The sequence below is a fragment of the Pelobates fuscus genome, chromosome 10 (assembly GCF_036172605.1).
Source record: "Pelobates fuscus isolate aPelFus1 chromosome 10, aPelFus1.pri, whole genome shotgun sequence".
Classification (NCBI taxonomy): Eukaryota; Metazoa; Chordata; class Amphibia; order Anura; family Pelobatidae; genus Pelobates; species Pelobates fuscus.
In genome coordinates this window covers 54,083,166-54,101,082 of record NC_086326.1, presented here as the reverse complement: position 1 = coordinate 54,101,082, position 17,917 = coordinate 54,083,166, and the positions used below count along the sequence as shown (strand labels likewise).

At 37.7% G+C, this 17,917-nt stretch overlaps 1 protein-coding gene across 1 annotated transcript in view; it reads left to right on the top strand.

Moving 5' to 3' along the window:
• ABCC2 (ATP binding cassette subfamily C member 2) overlaps positions 1 to 17,917 on the top strand; it is a 62,080-nt gene that overhangs the window by 16,489 nt on the left and 27,674 nt on the right. The window contains exons 5-13 of the mRNA XM_063434151.1: positions 2,888 to 2,998; positions 4,205 to 4,260; positions 5,767 to 5,995; positions 7,238 to 7,413; positions 13,779 to 13,956; positions 14,033 to 14,287; positions 14,733 to 14,798; positions 15,195 to 15,332; positions 16,849 to 16,995. Of these exons, the coding sequence (XP_063290221.1) occupies positions 2,888 to 2,998; positions 4,205 to 4,260; positions 5,767 to 5,995; positions 7,238 to 7,413; positions 13,779 to 13,956; positions 14,033 to 14,287; positions 14,733 to 14,798; positions 15,195 to 15,332; positions 16,849 to 16,995 (1,356 nt within the window). The remainder of the gene's footprint in view (positions 1 to 2,887; positions 2,999 to 4,204; positions 4,261 to 5,766; positions 5,996 to 7,237; positions 7,414 to 13,778; positions 13,957 to 14,032; positions 14,288 to 14,732; positions 14,799 to 15,194; positions 15,333 to 16,848; positions 16,996 to 17,917) is intronic.

Here is a 17,917-nt window from a genome sequence, read left to right as displayed (position 1 = left end):
TTCATTAGAATGCAGGGACTAATATACTTCATTAGAATGCAGCGACTAATAGACTTCATTAGAATGCAGCGACTAATAGACTTCATTAGAATGCAGCCACTAATAGACTTCATTAGAATGCAGCGACTAATAGACTTCATTAGAATGCAGCCACTAATAGACTTCATTAGAATGCAGCCACTAATAGACTTCATTAGAATGCAGCCACTAATAGACTTCATTAGAATGCAGCAAATAATAGACTTCATTAGAATGCAGCAAATAATAGACTTCATTAGAATGCAGCGACTAATAGACTTCATTAGAATGCAGCGACTAATAGACTTCATTAGAATGCAGCGACTAATAGACTTCATTAGAATGCAGCGACTAATAGACTTCATTAGAATGCAGCGACTAATAGACTTCATTAGAATGCAGCGACTAATAGACTTCATTAGAATGCAGCGACTAATAGACTTCATTAGAATGCAGCGACTAATAGACTTCATTAGAATGCAGCGACTAATAGACTTCATTAGAATGCAGCGACTAATAGACTTCATTAGAATGCAGCGACTAATAGACTTCATTAGAATGCAGCGACTAATAGACTTCATTAGAATGCAGCGACTAATAGACTTCATTAGAATGCAGCGACTAATAGACTTCATTAGAATGCAGCGACTAATAGACTTCATTAGAATGCAGCGACTAATAGACTTCATTAGAATGCAGCGACTAATAGACTTCATTAGAATGCAGCGACTAATAGACTTCATTAGAATGCAGCGACTAATAGACTTCATTAGAATGCAGCGACTAATAGACTTCATTAGAATGCAGCGACTAATAGACTTCATTAGAATGCAGCGACTAATAGACTTCATTAGAATGCAGCGACTAATAGACTTCATTAGAATGCAGCGACTAATAGACTTCATTAGAATGCAGCGACTAATAGACTTCATTAGAATGCAGGGACTAATAGACATCATTAGAATGCAGGGACTAATAGACTTCATTAGAATGCAGGGACTAATAGACTTCATTAGAATGCAGGGACTAATAGACTTCATTAGAATGCAGCCACTAATAGACTTCATTAGAATGCAGCCACTAATAGACTTCATTAGAATGCAGCCACTAATAGACTTCATTAGAATGCAGCCACTAATAGACTTCATTAGAATGCAGCGACTAATAGACTTCATTAGAATGCAGCGACTAATAGACTTCATTAGAATGCAGCGACTAATAGACTTCATTAGAATGCAGCGACTAATAGACTTCATTAGAATGCAGCGACTAATAGACTTCATTAGAATGCAGCGACTAATAGACTTCATTAGAATGCAGCGACTAATAGACTTCATTAGAATGCAGCGACTAATAGACTTCATTAGAATGCAGCGACTAATAGACTTCATTAGAATGCAGCGACTAATAGACTTCATTAGAATGCAGCGACTAATAGACTTCATTAGAATGCAGCGACTAATAGACTTCATTAGAATGCAGGGACTAATAGACATCATTAGAATGCAGGGACTAATAGACTTCATTAGAATGCAGGGACTAATAGACTTCATTAGAATGCAGCCACTAATAGACTTCATTAGAATGCAGCCACTAATAGACTTCATTAGAATGCAGCCACTAATAGACTTCATTAGAATGCAGCCACTAATAGACTTCATTAGAATGCAGCCACTAATAGACTTCATTAGAATGCAGCCACTAATAGACTTCATTAGAATGCAGCCACTAATAGACTTCATTAGAATGCAGCCACTAATAGACTTCATTAGAATGCAGCCACTAATAGACTTCATTAGAATGCAGCCACTAATAGACTTCATTAGAATGCAGCCACTAATAGACTTCATTAGAATGCAGCCACTAATAGACTTCATTAGAATGCAGCCACTAATAGACTTCATTAGAATGCAGCCACTAATAGACTTCATTAGAATGCAGCCACTAATAGACTTCATTAGAATGCAGCCACTAATAGACTTCATTAGAATGCAGCCACTAATAGACTTCATTAGAATGCAGCCACTAATAGACTTCATTAGAATGCAGCCACTAATAGACTTCATTAGAATGCAGCCACTAATAGACTTCATTAGAATGCAGCCACTAATAGACTTCATTAGAATGCAGCCACTAATAGACTTCATTAGAATGCAGCCACTAATAGACTTCATTAGAATGCAGCCACTAATAGACTTCATTAGAATGCAGCCACTAATAGACTTCATTAGAATGCAGCCACTAATAGACTTCATTAGAATGCAGCCACTAATAGACTTCATTAGAATGCAGCCACTAATAGACTTCATTAGAATGCAGCCACTAATAGACTTCATTAGAATGCAGCCACTAATAGACTTCATGAGAATGCAGCGACTAATAGACTATATGAGAATGCAGGGATGAGTAGATGTCATGTTATATATGGTTATAACAATATCCATGCCAATAGATCCAGTAAACCCCTTACCAAAGCGCGCGCACAAACACACACACACACATCTGCATGGGGGAGAGTGAGCACGGATGGAATAGTGCAATGAGGTTGTGGGGGAAAAAAAACAAAAGCTACATTTCTGGGGTAGAAATACAGAAGAGTGATGGGAAACAAATTTAGGATGTATATAAAGAACCTATGTTTTTTCATATTTCAGTCATTAACTAGTGCAGGGGTAGGCAACCTTTGGCACTCGTCTTGTGGTGGGATACTTCTTCCAAAATGCTCTTTCAGCCATAATGCTGGCAAAGTATCAGGGGAGATGTAGTCCATGTCAGAATACGGAGTGCCAAAAGATGCCGACCTCTTTTCTATTCTGTTAATAAACCTCTAAATTTTAATTGTTATCTTCGCTTTTTCTTCACTTGTTAGGGAGATGACCTCGATATTGGCCGAGTGTGCCTGTTTTTCATCTCTTTTGGTCTTCAAATTCTTATATTGGTTATCTCTGCCATCTCGGAAAAAAATGAGCTGACCAAAAAGGTACAGAAATAGCATGTGTCTGATAATGTTCTGTATCACATAAAAACATATAACTCCTATCTATGTAACCAGTACGGACGATACTGGCAGAATCATGGGGAATTGAACAACTTGTAGAAAAATTACGTTCAAGCACTTACTAAGTTTTTATTAAAATTTCCATGTAATTCTTAATTACCATGCGGTAAAAAACAGCATTTGCTCATCCTATATTTAATAAAAGTAAACAATACATTTCCAATATGTATATCACTATCTCTCAATACACATCTAAGGTTCGGCACACTCAACTTCAGACTAGCTTAACACCAGAATTAAACAAAAGGAATAGGGATTTAGTTGTAGTGTATGATCATAATTTACATAAGACTGCCACTACATTAAAAGAAATATATACCAAACTAATGATTGCTTAATACGTAACGACAAGGAAGAATTCTGTGTTTTTCCGTGTATAAAATGCCCCTGTGTATAAGATGACCCCTATTTCTTTAGCCAAAAAATTAAGAAATAAATATTTTAAACATCAGATATGACAACTTTGATATTTTCAAGGTAACTTCTGAGGAGAACAACACACTTCTGATTCTCATGCCTCCCCTTTGCTACAGTACTCTGTGAAGTTAATGGCTCCATAGTGCATGCTGGGAGACTACAGCTCCCACAAAATAGCAGGTGGTGTGAGGGCATGCTGGGATATTACAGTCGTATTCCCTCTGCTCCCTGATCCACATTTCCATCCCTATAAATTAAATCAGAAAACAAGACCTAGCTGAGGTGGCTGCACCTTGTATGGTGTTGCATGTCCCTTGAGCTCCCTTGGTGGTAAGTGCTGACATCCCACGCATATAGGGACCTCTTCCTCCTTGCCAAAACTTTCAAAAATGGATCGCTGGGAGGGAAGCCAGGTATGTGTGTGGGCCGTGGCACAATGAAACTCGGCAGGCATTATCTTGGCTTAGGCCCACATACAAGTGTTTATTTTAACCCCAGTGACATTCCAAGTATAAGACGACCCCCAATTTAGAAATTTATAAAAAAAAAAACAACATAGTCTTATACAAGGAAAATTACGGTATATACTGTGTAGTCCCTTCAAAGTATAACTGTAATGTTATACTGCAAACAAAAAGCAAGGTTGGCAATTAGTGTAAAACATTTAAATGTTTTTATATGCTATTTAATTTATTAACTTTTTGATTTCAGAATCCAGAGCTGACAGCATCATTTTTAAGTAGGATCACATTCAACTGGTATAACAGGTAACAATGCTTTATATTATTTGCATTGTTATGGTTTACATAAAATCCATTAGCATGTACAGCAGTGCTATATAAGTGACATATCAAAGTCCAAAAATCATTGAGTTTTACACGCCTCTAGTGATTGTCAGAATGGCAATGTTCTTCACTTGTGGGATTAAAACGAAGGGGACTTGACATCCAGTCAACTTCGTTGAGATGAAGTGGTCTGAGTGTCTATAGTGTCCCTTTACGTTTTTTCCACCCCAGTGCAGTTTTGAGAAAAAAAATATCCTTTCATCTAGTGGAGACAAGTACACCAACCACAGAAACTTCGCTCCAGTAAGTGCACCATTGACATAGTCGAAATATTTCATTTGGATGTGCAAATAAAGTATGGGTTCAAATCATAAGCATCAAGATGCATGTTTCATTCAGGGCAGCTGTGGGTCTACAAATGATATTTAGAATCAAACCCATATATTAGCCTCAAACTCTACTGGAAGGTAATATCATGCTTTTACAACCACTTTTAGTTCATTTTAAACATATATTGGATTCCAGCTTAATGTAGTTGTTCTGGTGAGTATAATCATTATATTCAGGCATTTTCATGCAAACCCTGACTTTTCAGAGAAAAAGCAGTGTTTACATTGCCCCTAGGGACACCTCAAAGTGGCCACTCCTCAGAGTGGAGGTGCTTCCTGGCTCAGTGTTGCACAGTAGGCAGCTCTGCCGTTCAGCGTCCCCACGCTCTGCACCCCCTTGCCGATTTTAGCCAATCCAATGCTTTCCCCATAGGAAAGCATTGGATTGGCTAAAAATAGGCAATTCTGGTGTCACCAAAACGGCGTTGCCAGTGCCGGCAGACCCGCACAGCGCTGGAAATAAGGGGAGTTTTTCATGCTTTTAAGGGGAGGGGGGCGGGGGCAAGCCACCTTCATGGGGGGTTTTGCACTACAGGGTCAGGAATACAGGTCTGTCTTCTTTACCCTATTGTGTTCCTTTAAATTTGAGATTGGAATTATTTTTCTACTTTTTCAAATTAATTCCTTTTAAGTTATGACATAGTAAAGCTGAATGGTGAAATGCAGCCACTGTTAAGGACAAATTGCCTTCTTCTCGCCACTGTACTGACAGGGTTTTTTTGAAACTATTTAAAGAACACTTTAAGCTGGAGTTGATCTCCTCCCCCATTTTATAGAAACAAATATATAATTGCACAATAAATGGATACTTTGGATTGAAATTCTTGCTTTTGCTGCAAAACTCCTATGTTTGCAGCTTCTGCAGTGATCTTTCTCCAAATCAGGAAGTGGCTTTGTAAATCCTGCTCCTACTTGCTTTGTAAATCCTGCTCCTACTTACTTAGTTGAAATGTGTAGGTTTTGTTTCTTTGGGCTTGGAATGTTTTTTCAATGGATATATTTCAATGTATAGCGCTACGGAATCTGTTGGCGCTATACAAATGGCAATAATAATAATAATGTACATTTATGTTAGAATATTATTACTTTTTATTACTAGAATTATTGTAAAAGGATACAGGCATCCGCTAGAGTTGCATGATCTCTGGGAATTAAAGAATGAAGATAAGACTAAAACCACTTGTGACGTATTCGAGAAGCACATGAAGAATGAGCTGACAAAAGCAAAGGCAAATTTACAGAAACGAAAAGAAATCAGAAAATACAAGGATAGTGCCATTGAAATGAACGGACTGGGAAAGGCACAAAGCCAAGACGTCTTGGTCACGGTAGCTATCTTTGTGCTTTTTTTTTTTTTTTTAATAAACATCCTAAATACACTTCTTGTTTATGTTCACATATACAGGGTTATTTGTTCATATACACTGGGTGAAAATGACTGAGTTCTGACCGCAGAGACAATTCTCAGATTTATTAAAGCCAAATATGGTCAGAATTTGGTCACTCCGATTGAATTTTCAGCAATTAACCGGATGCATTCGGTGTCCGGATTAAAATCAGTGCTTTCGAATCCAAATCCTATACACATACAGACCAAATTCAGGCCCATTTGGGACCTGTTTTGCAAAATTCAGACATTGTTGAATAGCATTAACAATGTCTGGATTTTACTGTCCAAATAGCCCCTTATGCAACCAGATGGTTTTGCCCCATGTACAAAGCTATTCAGACTTTAGGGAATAACCCGGAAATAGTGTATATATATATATATATATCTCTGTCTGCACAGAGTTGTGTCAATAAGCTAACGTTTTCTGAAACATGAATCTATATTTGTATTGCTTTAACAATTATGATGGCACTTTAAGAATAAAGGAGAATCCCTCAATGTATTTCAGCTTAATTTTTCAGTAGCCTCTCAAGATGTTTTATTTCTTATAACAATATATTTAAATAAAATATGGACTCTTTAAGTTTAAGTGCAAGACATACAATATATAATGTACAACATTGGCTTTTAATCACTATTCGACATTAATTGTTTTTTTGTGTTCTAAATACGTTTGCGTATTTGTGTTATTCTGGATAGTCTGAATCACCTGACTAGCATGCTTGATCCTCTTTACTTTATCATGCTGGGGTTTGCTATTTACTCTAAAATACTAACACTAGTATTTTTATTTTTCTCAATTTTTTTTTATCTTTAACCTGTAAACCTTGAATTATGGTCTTTATAGTGGGGGATGTTCTAGAGTAGGGAAAAGTGTGTGCACTAGGGCATATCTGCAAACTACCTGGTGTGCAGCCGATCAGCACAGAGAACGCAGCTAGCAAGTAGTCTTCTGTCACCGCTCCTTCAGAGAGGAGAACAGCGATAGAAGACTCTCCAAGAGAAATATCACTTGTTGACTGGATTCTCTCATGTGATCATCTTTAAATCACAGATAATATCATGTAAAACATTGAAACTTCACATCAGTTTCTCAAATTTCAGGTGCTACTATAAATTAACACTTTCTGCTGTACAAAAATCAATCACAGCTGAATTTTTGTTTTCTTTTTTGTTTCAGGAAGAAACAAAAAAATCAAAAAAGAAAAAAGAATCCAAGGATGGAACTGCTAAAGATTATCCCAGATCTTGGTTAATTAAAACACTCATCAAAACTTTTCCACGCGTCTTACTCCACTCTGCTTTTTTCAAACTTGTGCATGATCTGCTGGTGTTTGTGAGTCCACAGATTCTCAAGTGAGTTATAAAAACGTCAAATGTGCTTTGTTTACTATGAAGGACTGGTGCATTCAGATAAGCATGCAATACTTAAAAGTTATAGCATGAGCATTCAAGAAGAAAGGTGATATAGGTAAAATTGGACATTGTTAAGATGTAACCAGTTTGACTCATACAGAGCAAGTCCTGCTCTTTTTATGTTGCCTATATATTTTGGATTGGCTAAATTGGAAATTACAGTTTGTTTAATGTAGCATTTTTTTTTTTAGTTCGGTGGTATATAGTACTTTTTAAGGATCTGCTGGAGACATGTGTGGTTAATACCTGTGTCTCTATCTCTGCTCCATCAATATCTCACAAATTGTCTTTGTTAAATAGACACTATAGCCACCAAAACAACATTAGCTTAAAGAAGCAGTTTAAGTGTATAGATCAGGGGTAGGCAACCTACGGCACTAGTGCCATGCACGGCACTCGAGGTGTCTTTCCACGGCACTCAAAGCTGCTAGAGCCAAACAGGCTCTGGCCTATCAGGAGTCTCAGTGAAACTTCAGATATCTGCTAATACGAAGAGGTAGCGAAGGACAATACTCAATTTATGCATTGCAGAACGTATGGGAAGTGATCTCAGATCATTTCCTCCAAGCACTTGTGCATGGGAATCCACACTGTAGTAGAGCAGCCTGCAGCTGCTGTTGCAACTCCTGTCCTTGACCTGTACCTGGCCAGCCTGGTCCCTACTGGAACCCAGGGAAGCCACCCACACTGCTAGATATACACAGACCTGCAGAGTTAGCCTCCCCTCATACAAATAATACGAACAGCCCACACACAAACATACACACAATCCGCACAAACGCAACGCCACTAACAATCCACATACATGCACACAATCCCACATGCAGCCTCTCACATGCAATACCCCAAACAGCCCCCACACATACACACACACACACAACCAAACACACAATGTGACATATCTATCCACACACAATTCCACGAGCAGCCCTCATACACCGCCCACATTCATATGTATCAACACAATACCATAAACTACTAATGAACATATACAATATAATAGCCAGTGGCGTACTAAGAGGGGGCGGTCCGCCCCGGGTGCCACTGGGTGGGGGGTGCATGACCCTGGTGTGGGGGCTGTGTGAGCAGTGGCCGCACAGTGCCCCATTGTAGTTAGGGTGCCGGGCGTCCAGAACAGCTCACACACGCAAGGAGCAGCTGCACTGGCCGCACAGAAGGAAAGTGGGGGCGGGGCTAAGCAGAATCGTGGGCGGAATCAAATTGGCAGCGGGGCGGGGCTTAATAGACCCTTACCCGCTGCTGTTACTGCTGCACATGGAGGTGCAGCAAGAAGGAATCCCTGCTTCTCCACCTAACAGGTTTCAGGAGAACTCCAGTGAATCCACTCCTCCTCCAGCTCCTGTCTGTAAGTAATAGTGTGTGTGTGTGACTGTGTCTTTAAAACTGTCTTCCTGTAACTGTGTGTGCGTGTCTGCATGCCTTTAACTGTGTTTGTGTGTGTTTGTCTGCCTGTAACTGTGTGTGTGTGTGTCTGTCTGCATGCCTGTAACTGTGTGTGTGTTTGCATGCCTGTAACTGTGTTTGTGTGTGTGTGTGTCTGCATGCCTGTAACTGTGTGTGTCTGCATGCCTGTAACTGTGTTTGTGTGTGCGTGTCTGCATGCCTGTAACTGTGTTTGTGTGTGTTTGTCTGCCTGTAACTGTGTGTGTCAGTGTGTGTGTCTACATGCCTGTAACTGTATGTGTGTGTCTGTCTGCTTGCCTGTAACTGTGTGTGTGTCTGCATGCCTGTAACTGTGTGTTTGTGTGTGTGTGTGTGTGTGTCTGCATGCCTGTAACTGTGTTTGTGTGTGTGTGTGTGTCTGCATGCCTGTAACTGTGTGTTTGTGTGTGTGTGTGTGTGTCTGCATGCCTGTAACTGTGTTTGTGTGTGTGTGTGTGTGTGTGTGTGTCTGCATGCCTGTAACTGTGTATGTGTGTGTGTATTTGCATGCCTGTAACTGTGTATGTGTGTATGTGACTGCATGCCTGTAACTGTGTGTGTGTGTCTGCATGCCTGTAACTGTGTTTGTGTGTGTGTCTGCATGCCTGTAACTGTGTTTGTGTGTATGTGTCTGCATGCCTGTAACTGTGTTTGTGTGTATGTGTCTGCATGCCTGTAACTGTGTTTGTGTGTATGTGTCTGCATGCCTGTAACTGTGTTTGTGTGTGACTGCATGCCTGTAACTGTGTTTGTGTGTGACTGCATGCCTGTAACTGTGTGTGTCTGTCTGCCTGTAACTGTGTATGTGTGTGTGTGACTGCATGCATGTAACTGTGTATGTATGTATGTGTGTGTGTGTGTGTGTGTGACTGCATGCCTGTAACTGTGTGTGTGTGTGTGTGACTGCATGCCTGTAACTGTGTCTGTGTGTGTGTGACTGCATGCATGTAACTGTGTATGTATGTGTGTGTGTGTGTGTGACTGCATGCCTGTAACTGTGTGTGTGTGTGTGTGTGTGTGTGACTGCATGCCTGTAACTGTGTGTGTGTGTGTCTGTCTGCCTGGAACTGTGTCTGTGTGTGTGTGACTGCATGCCTGTAACTGTGTGTGTGTGTGTGTGTGTGTGACTGCATGCCTATAACTGTATGTGTGTGTGTGTGTGTGTGTGTGTCTGCCTGTGACTGTGTGATGTTGCCTGTGATTGTAACTGTGTATGTGTGTGTGACTCTCTGCCTGTGACTATGTGTGTGTGTGCCAAGCCCAGAATCCGCACCGGGTGCCAAATACTCTAGGTACACCCCTGATAATAGCTCATATACGCACAAATTCAACGATTCAAAGCAATTACAGTATAAATAACACAAGCAGAATACGGCAGCATACACACCTCAATAAAAAAAAAATATCACAATCCTATATCGGCACAGTACTACTAAAAGGTTGCCTACCCCTGGTATAGATCATGCTCCTGCAGTCTCACTTCTTAAGTCTCTGCCATTTAGGAGTTATATCACTTTGTTTATGAAACCCTAGGCACATCTCCCTACATATGACTTGCACAGCTTTCCTAAACACTTCCTGTAAAGAATCATCTAATGTTTACACTTCCTTTATTGCAAATTCTGTTTAACCCCTTAAGACCGGAGGGCGTACTATTACGTCCTTTTAAAAGCGGCTCTAAACGCCGCCGGACGTAATAGTACGCCCTCCGGTTTTTAGTAACTTACCCGGTCGCTGGCGGTCCCACGCCGGCGATCGCGGTTGGGGGGACTCCCAGGGAGCCCCCCGCGGCACGTCCGCCCTCCAGGAGCCCTCCCGGCCATGTGAGAGTGAGGTCCTTGCGAGGACCTCACAATCACATGGCCGGTATAGCTGCCTGCTGCATTGCCAGCAGGGGGACCAACTGTAATGACAGTTGGTCCCCCTGCTGGCTGAAAATCAAATTTTTTTTAAAACAGTGTAAAAATAAATAAATTATATACTTAGATCATATATATATATTATATATATATGATCTAAGTATATATATACACATATACATACACACACATACACTGTCTAGGTGTATTTTAATATTAATATATATATAATTATATATATATATTAATATCAAATTACACGTAGACTGATACTGATTAAATATATATATAATTATTGTTATATATATATTTATAAATAATATAAAAAAAATTAATATGTAAATACGTAAAAAAATTAAATAAAAAAAATAATTTAAAATAAAATATTAAAAAATATATAGATGTGTTTTATTTCGTTCTAACTGTATTCTGATATTAATATATATATATTTATATCAAAATACACTTATAACGAAATAATATATATATCTATATACATAAATATATACGTATATATCACTATATATATACCTATATATAAATAAAAATATTAAAAAAATATATATATATATATACGTATATATACACATATGTATATATATACATATATTAATTCTACACATATATTTATGTAATAATTTTACATAATTAGGTATCCTAATTAATTACAATTAGCGGGACCTGCCTGACCACCCATGCCGAAAGTATAGGGAATTTAATTTGCTAGCACTATATTTAACCCTATAACTTTCCAAGACACCATAAAACCTGTACATGGGGGGTACTGTTTTACTCGGGAGACTTCGCTGAACACAAATATTAGTGTTTCAAAACAGTAAAATGTATTACAACCATGATATCGCCAGTAAAAGTGACGTTTTTTGCATTTTTCACGCACAAACAGCACTTACAGGGACGATATTATTGCTGCAATACTTTTTACTGTTTTGAAACACAAATATTTGTGTTCAGCGAAGTCTCCTGAGTACAACAGTACCCCTCATGTACAGGTTTTATGGTGTTTTCAAAAATTACAGCGTCAAATATAAGGCTTGTGTTTAATTTTTTTCACATTAAAATTCGCCAGATTGCTTACGTTGCCTTTATGACCCTATGGTAGCCCAAGAATGTAAATTACTCCTATGATGGCATACCATTTGCAATAGTAGACAACCAAAGGTATTGCAAATGGGGTATGTCCAGTCTTTTTTAGTAGCCACTTAGTCACAAACACTGGCCAAAATTGGCGTTTTTTGCATTTTTCACACACAAACAAATACAAACGCTAACTTTGGCCAGTGTTTGTGACCAAATGGCTACTAAAAAAGACTGGACATCGCTTATTTGCAATACCTTGGGTCGTCTACTATTGCAAATGGTATGCCATTATGGGTGTAAATTTATTTCCTGGGCTACTATACAGTCTCAAAGGCAACGTAACCAATCTGGCGAATTTCAATTTCAAATGTAACACGCTATATTTGACCCTGTAACTTCCCAAAACACCATAAAACCTGTACATAGGGGGTACTGTTTTACACGTGAGACTTTGCTGAATACAAATATGTGTATTTTATTGCAGTAAAAGCAAACAGTATTATGACATTGACAGTTAAAATGTCATGAAGAACGAAAAAAAATCAAAAAAAATCTTATTTTCTCCCATTTTTTTCATATTAAATTATGTTTCATAGCTAAATATTTGATATTAAATGAAAGCCATGTTTCCCCTGAATAAAATGATATATAATAAGGGGGGGTGCATTTAATATGAAAGAGGTGAATTACGGTTGGACAGACATATAGCGCAAATGCCAGGTTTTGTTTACGTTTTGTTTCGTTCACAACTTGTACATTTGGCTGCGGTGTTAAGGGGTTAATTTAGAATTTCTTATATCCTGCTCTGTTAATAGCTCGGTAGACCCTTTAGGAGTCTCCTGTGAGGGATTAGAGTTCATTTTACAAAGCAGGAGATAAAAACTTTTTTAAAGTAAGTTACATCTGCTAAAAAATGAAACCAGTTTGTTTTCATGCAGGCTGTGTCAGTCAAAGCCAGAGGAGGTGTGCATAAACAGAAACAATAGTGATTTAAAGGTTCAGGAATGCAAATGTGTTTGTATTATTTCCAGTGCCACGCAGGTCCGCTCTAGACCCACCCCAGATGCGCCTCATTGGCTGACATCATCAGGATTGATGATCTCCGCCAATAAAATGCTTTCCCACAGGCTGAGATTGTTAATTCTGATGATCTCATCCAAGGAGGCTGGGCAGGGTGTCCATAGAGATGTCCATAGAGATGCAGTAAATCTGCATGGCGAAGATGAACGTCAGTGCTGAGCGTTGTGCAGCACTGACACAGGAATTACCTCTAGTGGCCATCTGAGTGACTGCCACTGGTGGTGTCCCTAAGTTACAGTGTAAACACCACTTTTTATATGAAAAGGTAGTGTTTACAGTAAAAAGCCTGCCGGGACAGGCAGTAGACACCATAACCACTACATTAAGCTGTAGTTGTTCTGGTGACTATAGTGTCACCTAAACTACAGAGAATTGAGCATTGAGACTTCAGAGACATGATCTATGCACAAAAATTGCTTCATTAAGCTAAAGTTGTTTTGGTTACTATAATGTCCCTTTAAGGATGTTTTAGAAATGTATATGTATTTGTGTGATATATATCACACAAATACCCCAGAACGGGTCAAAACGTCAATTTGATTTATAACACAGTTGTATTTTTGATGACACTATAGAAGACCTGTAAGTGCTCCCTAAACTTTGCTTTTCTATATATCGAACGCGGGATTGCACCCAGGCAGATTTCTTAATTAAGTTTTTTGTTCGTAGCGTGCCAAGTAGAATTTATAGTGAAAATAAATAAATATATATATATATGTGTATATAGCAGTATGCAGGTAGAATACTACATATTATTTTAACCCATTCATTGTCCCCTCCCTGGTATAATGTTGAATAAATACATGTTTGTTTTTTCCTTTGTAGGTTAATGGTGTCATTCACAGCGAATCCTGCAGAATATCAGTGGCGGGGATTTTTCTATGCAATTTTGCTACTTGTCACAGCTTTGATTCAGTCCATCTGCCTCCAGCAGTATTTTCAAGGCTGCTTTGTTCTGGGTATGAGAGTCCGTACAACCCTGACAGCTGCGGTGTATAAGAAGGTATGTTTTGTCATACATGGGTTTATCTTAGCACTAATGCCGACTGTATATAAATCATGCTATGTTCTTTCTGCAGGCACTGACTGTCTCAAATTCTGTAAGAAAAGAGTCTACTGTGGGTGAAACCGTAAACTTGATGTCCGCCGATGCACAGAGGTTCATGGATCTAACCAACTTCATTCACTTGCTGTGGTCATCCCCTTTGCAGATTGCAATTTCTATACTCTTTCTCTGGCAAGAGCTAGGTCCATCTGTGCTGGCCGGACTTGCCGTCATGATCTTGTTGATACCCATCAATGCAGTCTTAGCCACGAAATCCAAGAAACTTCAGGTTAAGATCTCCCTGAATTCATTGAAACCTCATTACCTTTACCTCTTTTTGGGCTTTAACCTTAAGCAAATTTCTAAATACCTAAAGTTGTGATCCTTGTGTGCCGTTCTTTTTACATGGTTGTTTAGCATTTGCCTGAGGCCACAACTGTATATTTTGTGGTTTTTGGTTTGATCTTGTTTTTCGTTTCACCTTTAAAAACTGTTGGCAGTCCTTTCTCACTTTATTGGCCTGGAAGCAAATGATTTGCAAACATGTTTGGCCATCATTCAGTCAAATAAACTCCCTTTTGCCACACTCTGACCACTATTTTTTCCTGCCCACATCATATCATCTGATTTAAGATCTGTGTTTCATCACTTCCCTATAGCATGGGTGACAGAGAAATGGAAGGCATGTTTCCCTAAATCAATTTCAGTATATTATAAGGTTTTGTGTTTTACAGATGAAAAACATGAAGAACAAAGACAAGAGGTTGAAGATAATGAATGAAATTTTAAATGGCATTAAGGTGAGATGTAAAAAAATTTCAGAGGACTGATCCAACTTTTTTCTTTACAAAACCCTTAAACATGTGTTGACCAATTCATATCAGTGATATAGATCATAAGGGATGAATGAAAAGAGGATTGAGGATTTAAGATGTAGTGTTAGAAAAAAATAGGCTACCTTTCAGTAGATATGGCCTATTAAAAAATGTTTAGTTTTTTTTAATATATCATTTGAAACTAAAAAGTTACCCATAGATGGCAGCACTTATACATTTGTTAAATATATATATATATATTTTTAATGTATTCAGATATCTATTGTATGCCCATGTCCTGTTTTGGCATTGTGCACATGTTCATCATTGCTACAGAAGCAATTTGTCTTTATTATTGACCTGAAATATACTCTTCAACAGATACTTAAGCTGTTTGCGTGGGAACCATCATTTGAGAATCAGGTTCAGGAGATTCGAGAAAAGGAATTAAAAGACTTACTGCACTTCACTTACCTTCACTCTGTGTCTCTGTTTATTTTTACCTGTGCACCATTTCTGGTAAGAGTCTAACTAATCTCATAAACTTATTTGAAAAGGGCCTTTTCCACCTCTAGTCTTCGTTATTATTCTGTGTGTCAATTCCCCATTCTATAATTGGAAAACGCTGTGGAATATGTTAGCGCCACATAAATACTAAAAATAGTAATAATATGTAGTAATGACAAGAAGATTGAGCATTGGTACACCCCTCTTTTTTTTTTAGAATTAGTGAACTTCTTCATTCCATCTTAAGTGGTTAGTTCCCTTTAAACTTTATCTTTACATCGTTTGGTTTCTAGTCAGCTGGTATTCCAGCCAAAAGTCTGAATGGTCCCATTCGGACTGCAGCATCCAAACATTGTTTATACAATGTCTGTATATTGCATTTCAGGCACTAAACAGGCCTGAATTGGGTTTAGATTTCAGCTAGACCAAACACTACTGGACATCTGAAGTCTGGACAAACTGTTTGTCTGCTGACACATTAAATAGGTTACTAAGTAAATAAAACCCTACAGGTGGGGAGATTTTAAACCTCCTTTATAATAGCAATAGTCAGCAGCCCCATAATTAATGCTCACAGCGCTGAGGGTTTTTAACAATTTGCTTACTGGCGGTTAGCGCTGCTAGTTGGCATATAGTACTTGAAATTATCGATTGGCTTGAAAAAAGCAAGTGAATGATCATTTGCAAATGAGTAACCAGTCAGATGGATTTGGTCCAAACATTTAGCAAAACGGTGCTTTGTGTATCTTCTGGATCCTATACTTTGTAGAAGCCCTGTGAAGCTCAGACTTTGACCTCAAACCCTGTAATGTAATGGGAGGTGGATTTAACCCATTCATTTTTATACTGGGAGCTCTGGAAAGTTAAAAAAAAAATGAATTAAAAATGCTATGCTTTAATAGCCAAGTGGGAAAACTGAAGTTTTCCTATTATTTTGTCCTAAAACTTGCACTTCCCGTGTTAATTCTCCACAATTGAATATTCTGCTGAATAAACATTGCCATTATTTTTCGATGACTATTCCTCCTAACTCCCTAGATCTCCTATACCACACCTGTACTTTACTACACAGCCTTCTATCACACTGGCAGAAAAACGGTATCATGGGATTAGCCAAGCTATCCGATATACATGTGCTACCAACTTTAGCCTACATCCTGGAAGCCAATGGAAAAGAGGGCTACAATAATGTTATTGAGTTTCTAATCAACCAAATATTTATAAAGCAGAGATTGTTGAAACAAAAAAACTGCAATAAATACTTATCATCTCTAATGAAATTTAAAGTAAACTTAAACATGTAAAATCAAGTATCTCATAATTAAAAAAAAAAAAAATACGGTATATATATATATATATATATATATATATATGAATAGATATACAGATCATTGGAAACTATATAAGGGCTTAGTCAACCTAGTGTTTTGATGTTCTGTTCTTTCAAGTTTTCAAGAAATGACATGTTTCTTAGATTCTTTGAAAACTTCCTGAAGTCCTTGGTTGTTTTTTTATTTTGCTTCTATAGGTGTCAGTTGCCAGTTTTGCAGTCTTTGTCGGGATAGATGCAGATAATCTCTTAACCGCAGAGAAAGCATTTACATCGATATCTCTGTTTAATATCCTGCGGTTCCCTCTGGCTATGCTTCCCATGCTTATTTCCAACATGGTGCAAGTAAGTAAGAAATCACTTAGCACATCATAAATTAACATCACTTAAGCATGTTTTATTTATTATTTGAATTAATTATTCAAGGCATTTATGAAAAAAGAAATAAAAAAAAAAAAAATATATATATATATATATATATTTATATATATAATTTCACTTGTGGAAAGGGATTGGCTAGCACCTAAAAGATCAAACAAAAATCTTGAATGCAAGTAGGTTCCCACTTGTCGTAATAAAAGAAGGTAAAGAAAAGGAATAATTCTTGAAATATTTAAACGATTTAAAACACATATTTTTATGAAAATAAATAGTGAGTAAAAGGGTGAAGGGTTATATGAGCCAAAAATATTAGTGTATCTTGCACGAGTAATTTAAAATGTAAGCAGTAGTGATTCCAGTACCAACTTAACATTGTCTATTGAATATACAAAGAAGCATGTTCTTTGTCTTAAATATTTTTTAAGAGGTTGTGGACACAGGACATAAACTTGTCGATGTCTAAAACTGATCAGTTTAATTTTAACTGCCATCTATAAATAGAGTGCATTCTTATCTAATTTCCCTCATAGATATTTGAGTCATTGTTTTCAGAGGTTCAATTAGCTAGACTAGAGATTGTTTTAACAATAATCATCAGGAAGTAGAAATTGTCCTCTTTATTTATTTATTTTAGTTATATTATGGCAACATTTGTAAAATGGTTTCATTATACATTTTCAATTACCAGCTACCGGTAATTAGGCATCTTTCCACTTTGCTACATTTCACCTGTTCTTCCAATAGTAACTCCGGCATGCTCCTGATTGCTTGTTTATAGCTGGTTGCTCATTATTATTATTATTATAGGTTATTATGATGATACCCTTTTTTGCGTTTAGCTATAGTTGTAGGAAATATAATTCTTCTAATATAACATTGCTTAAGC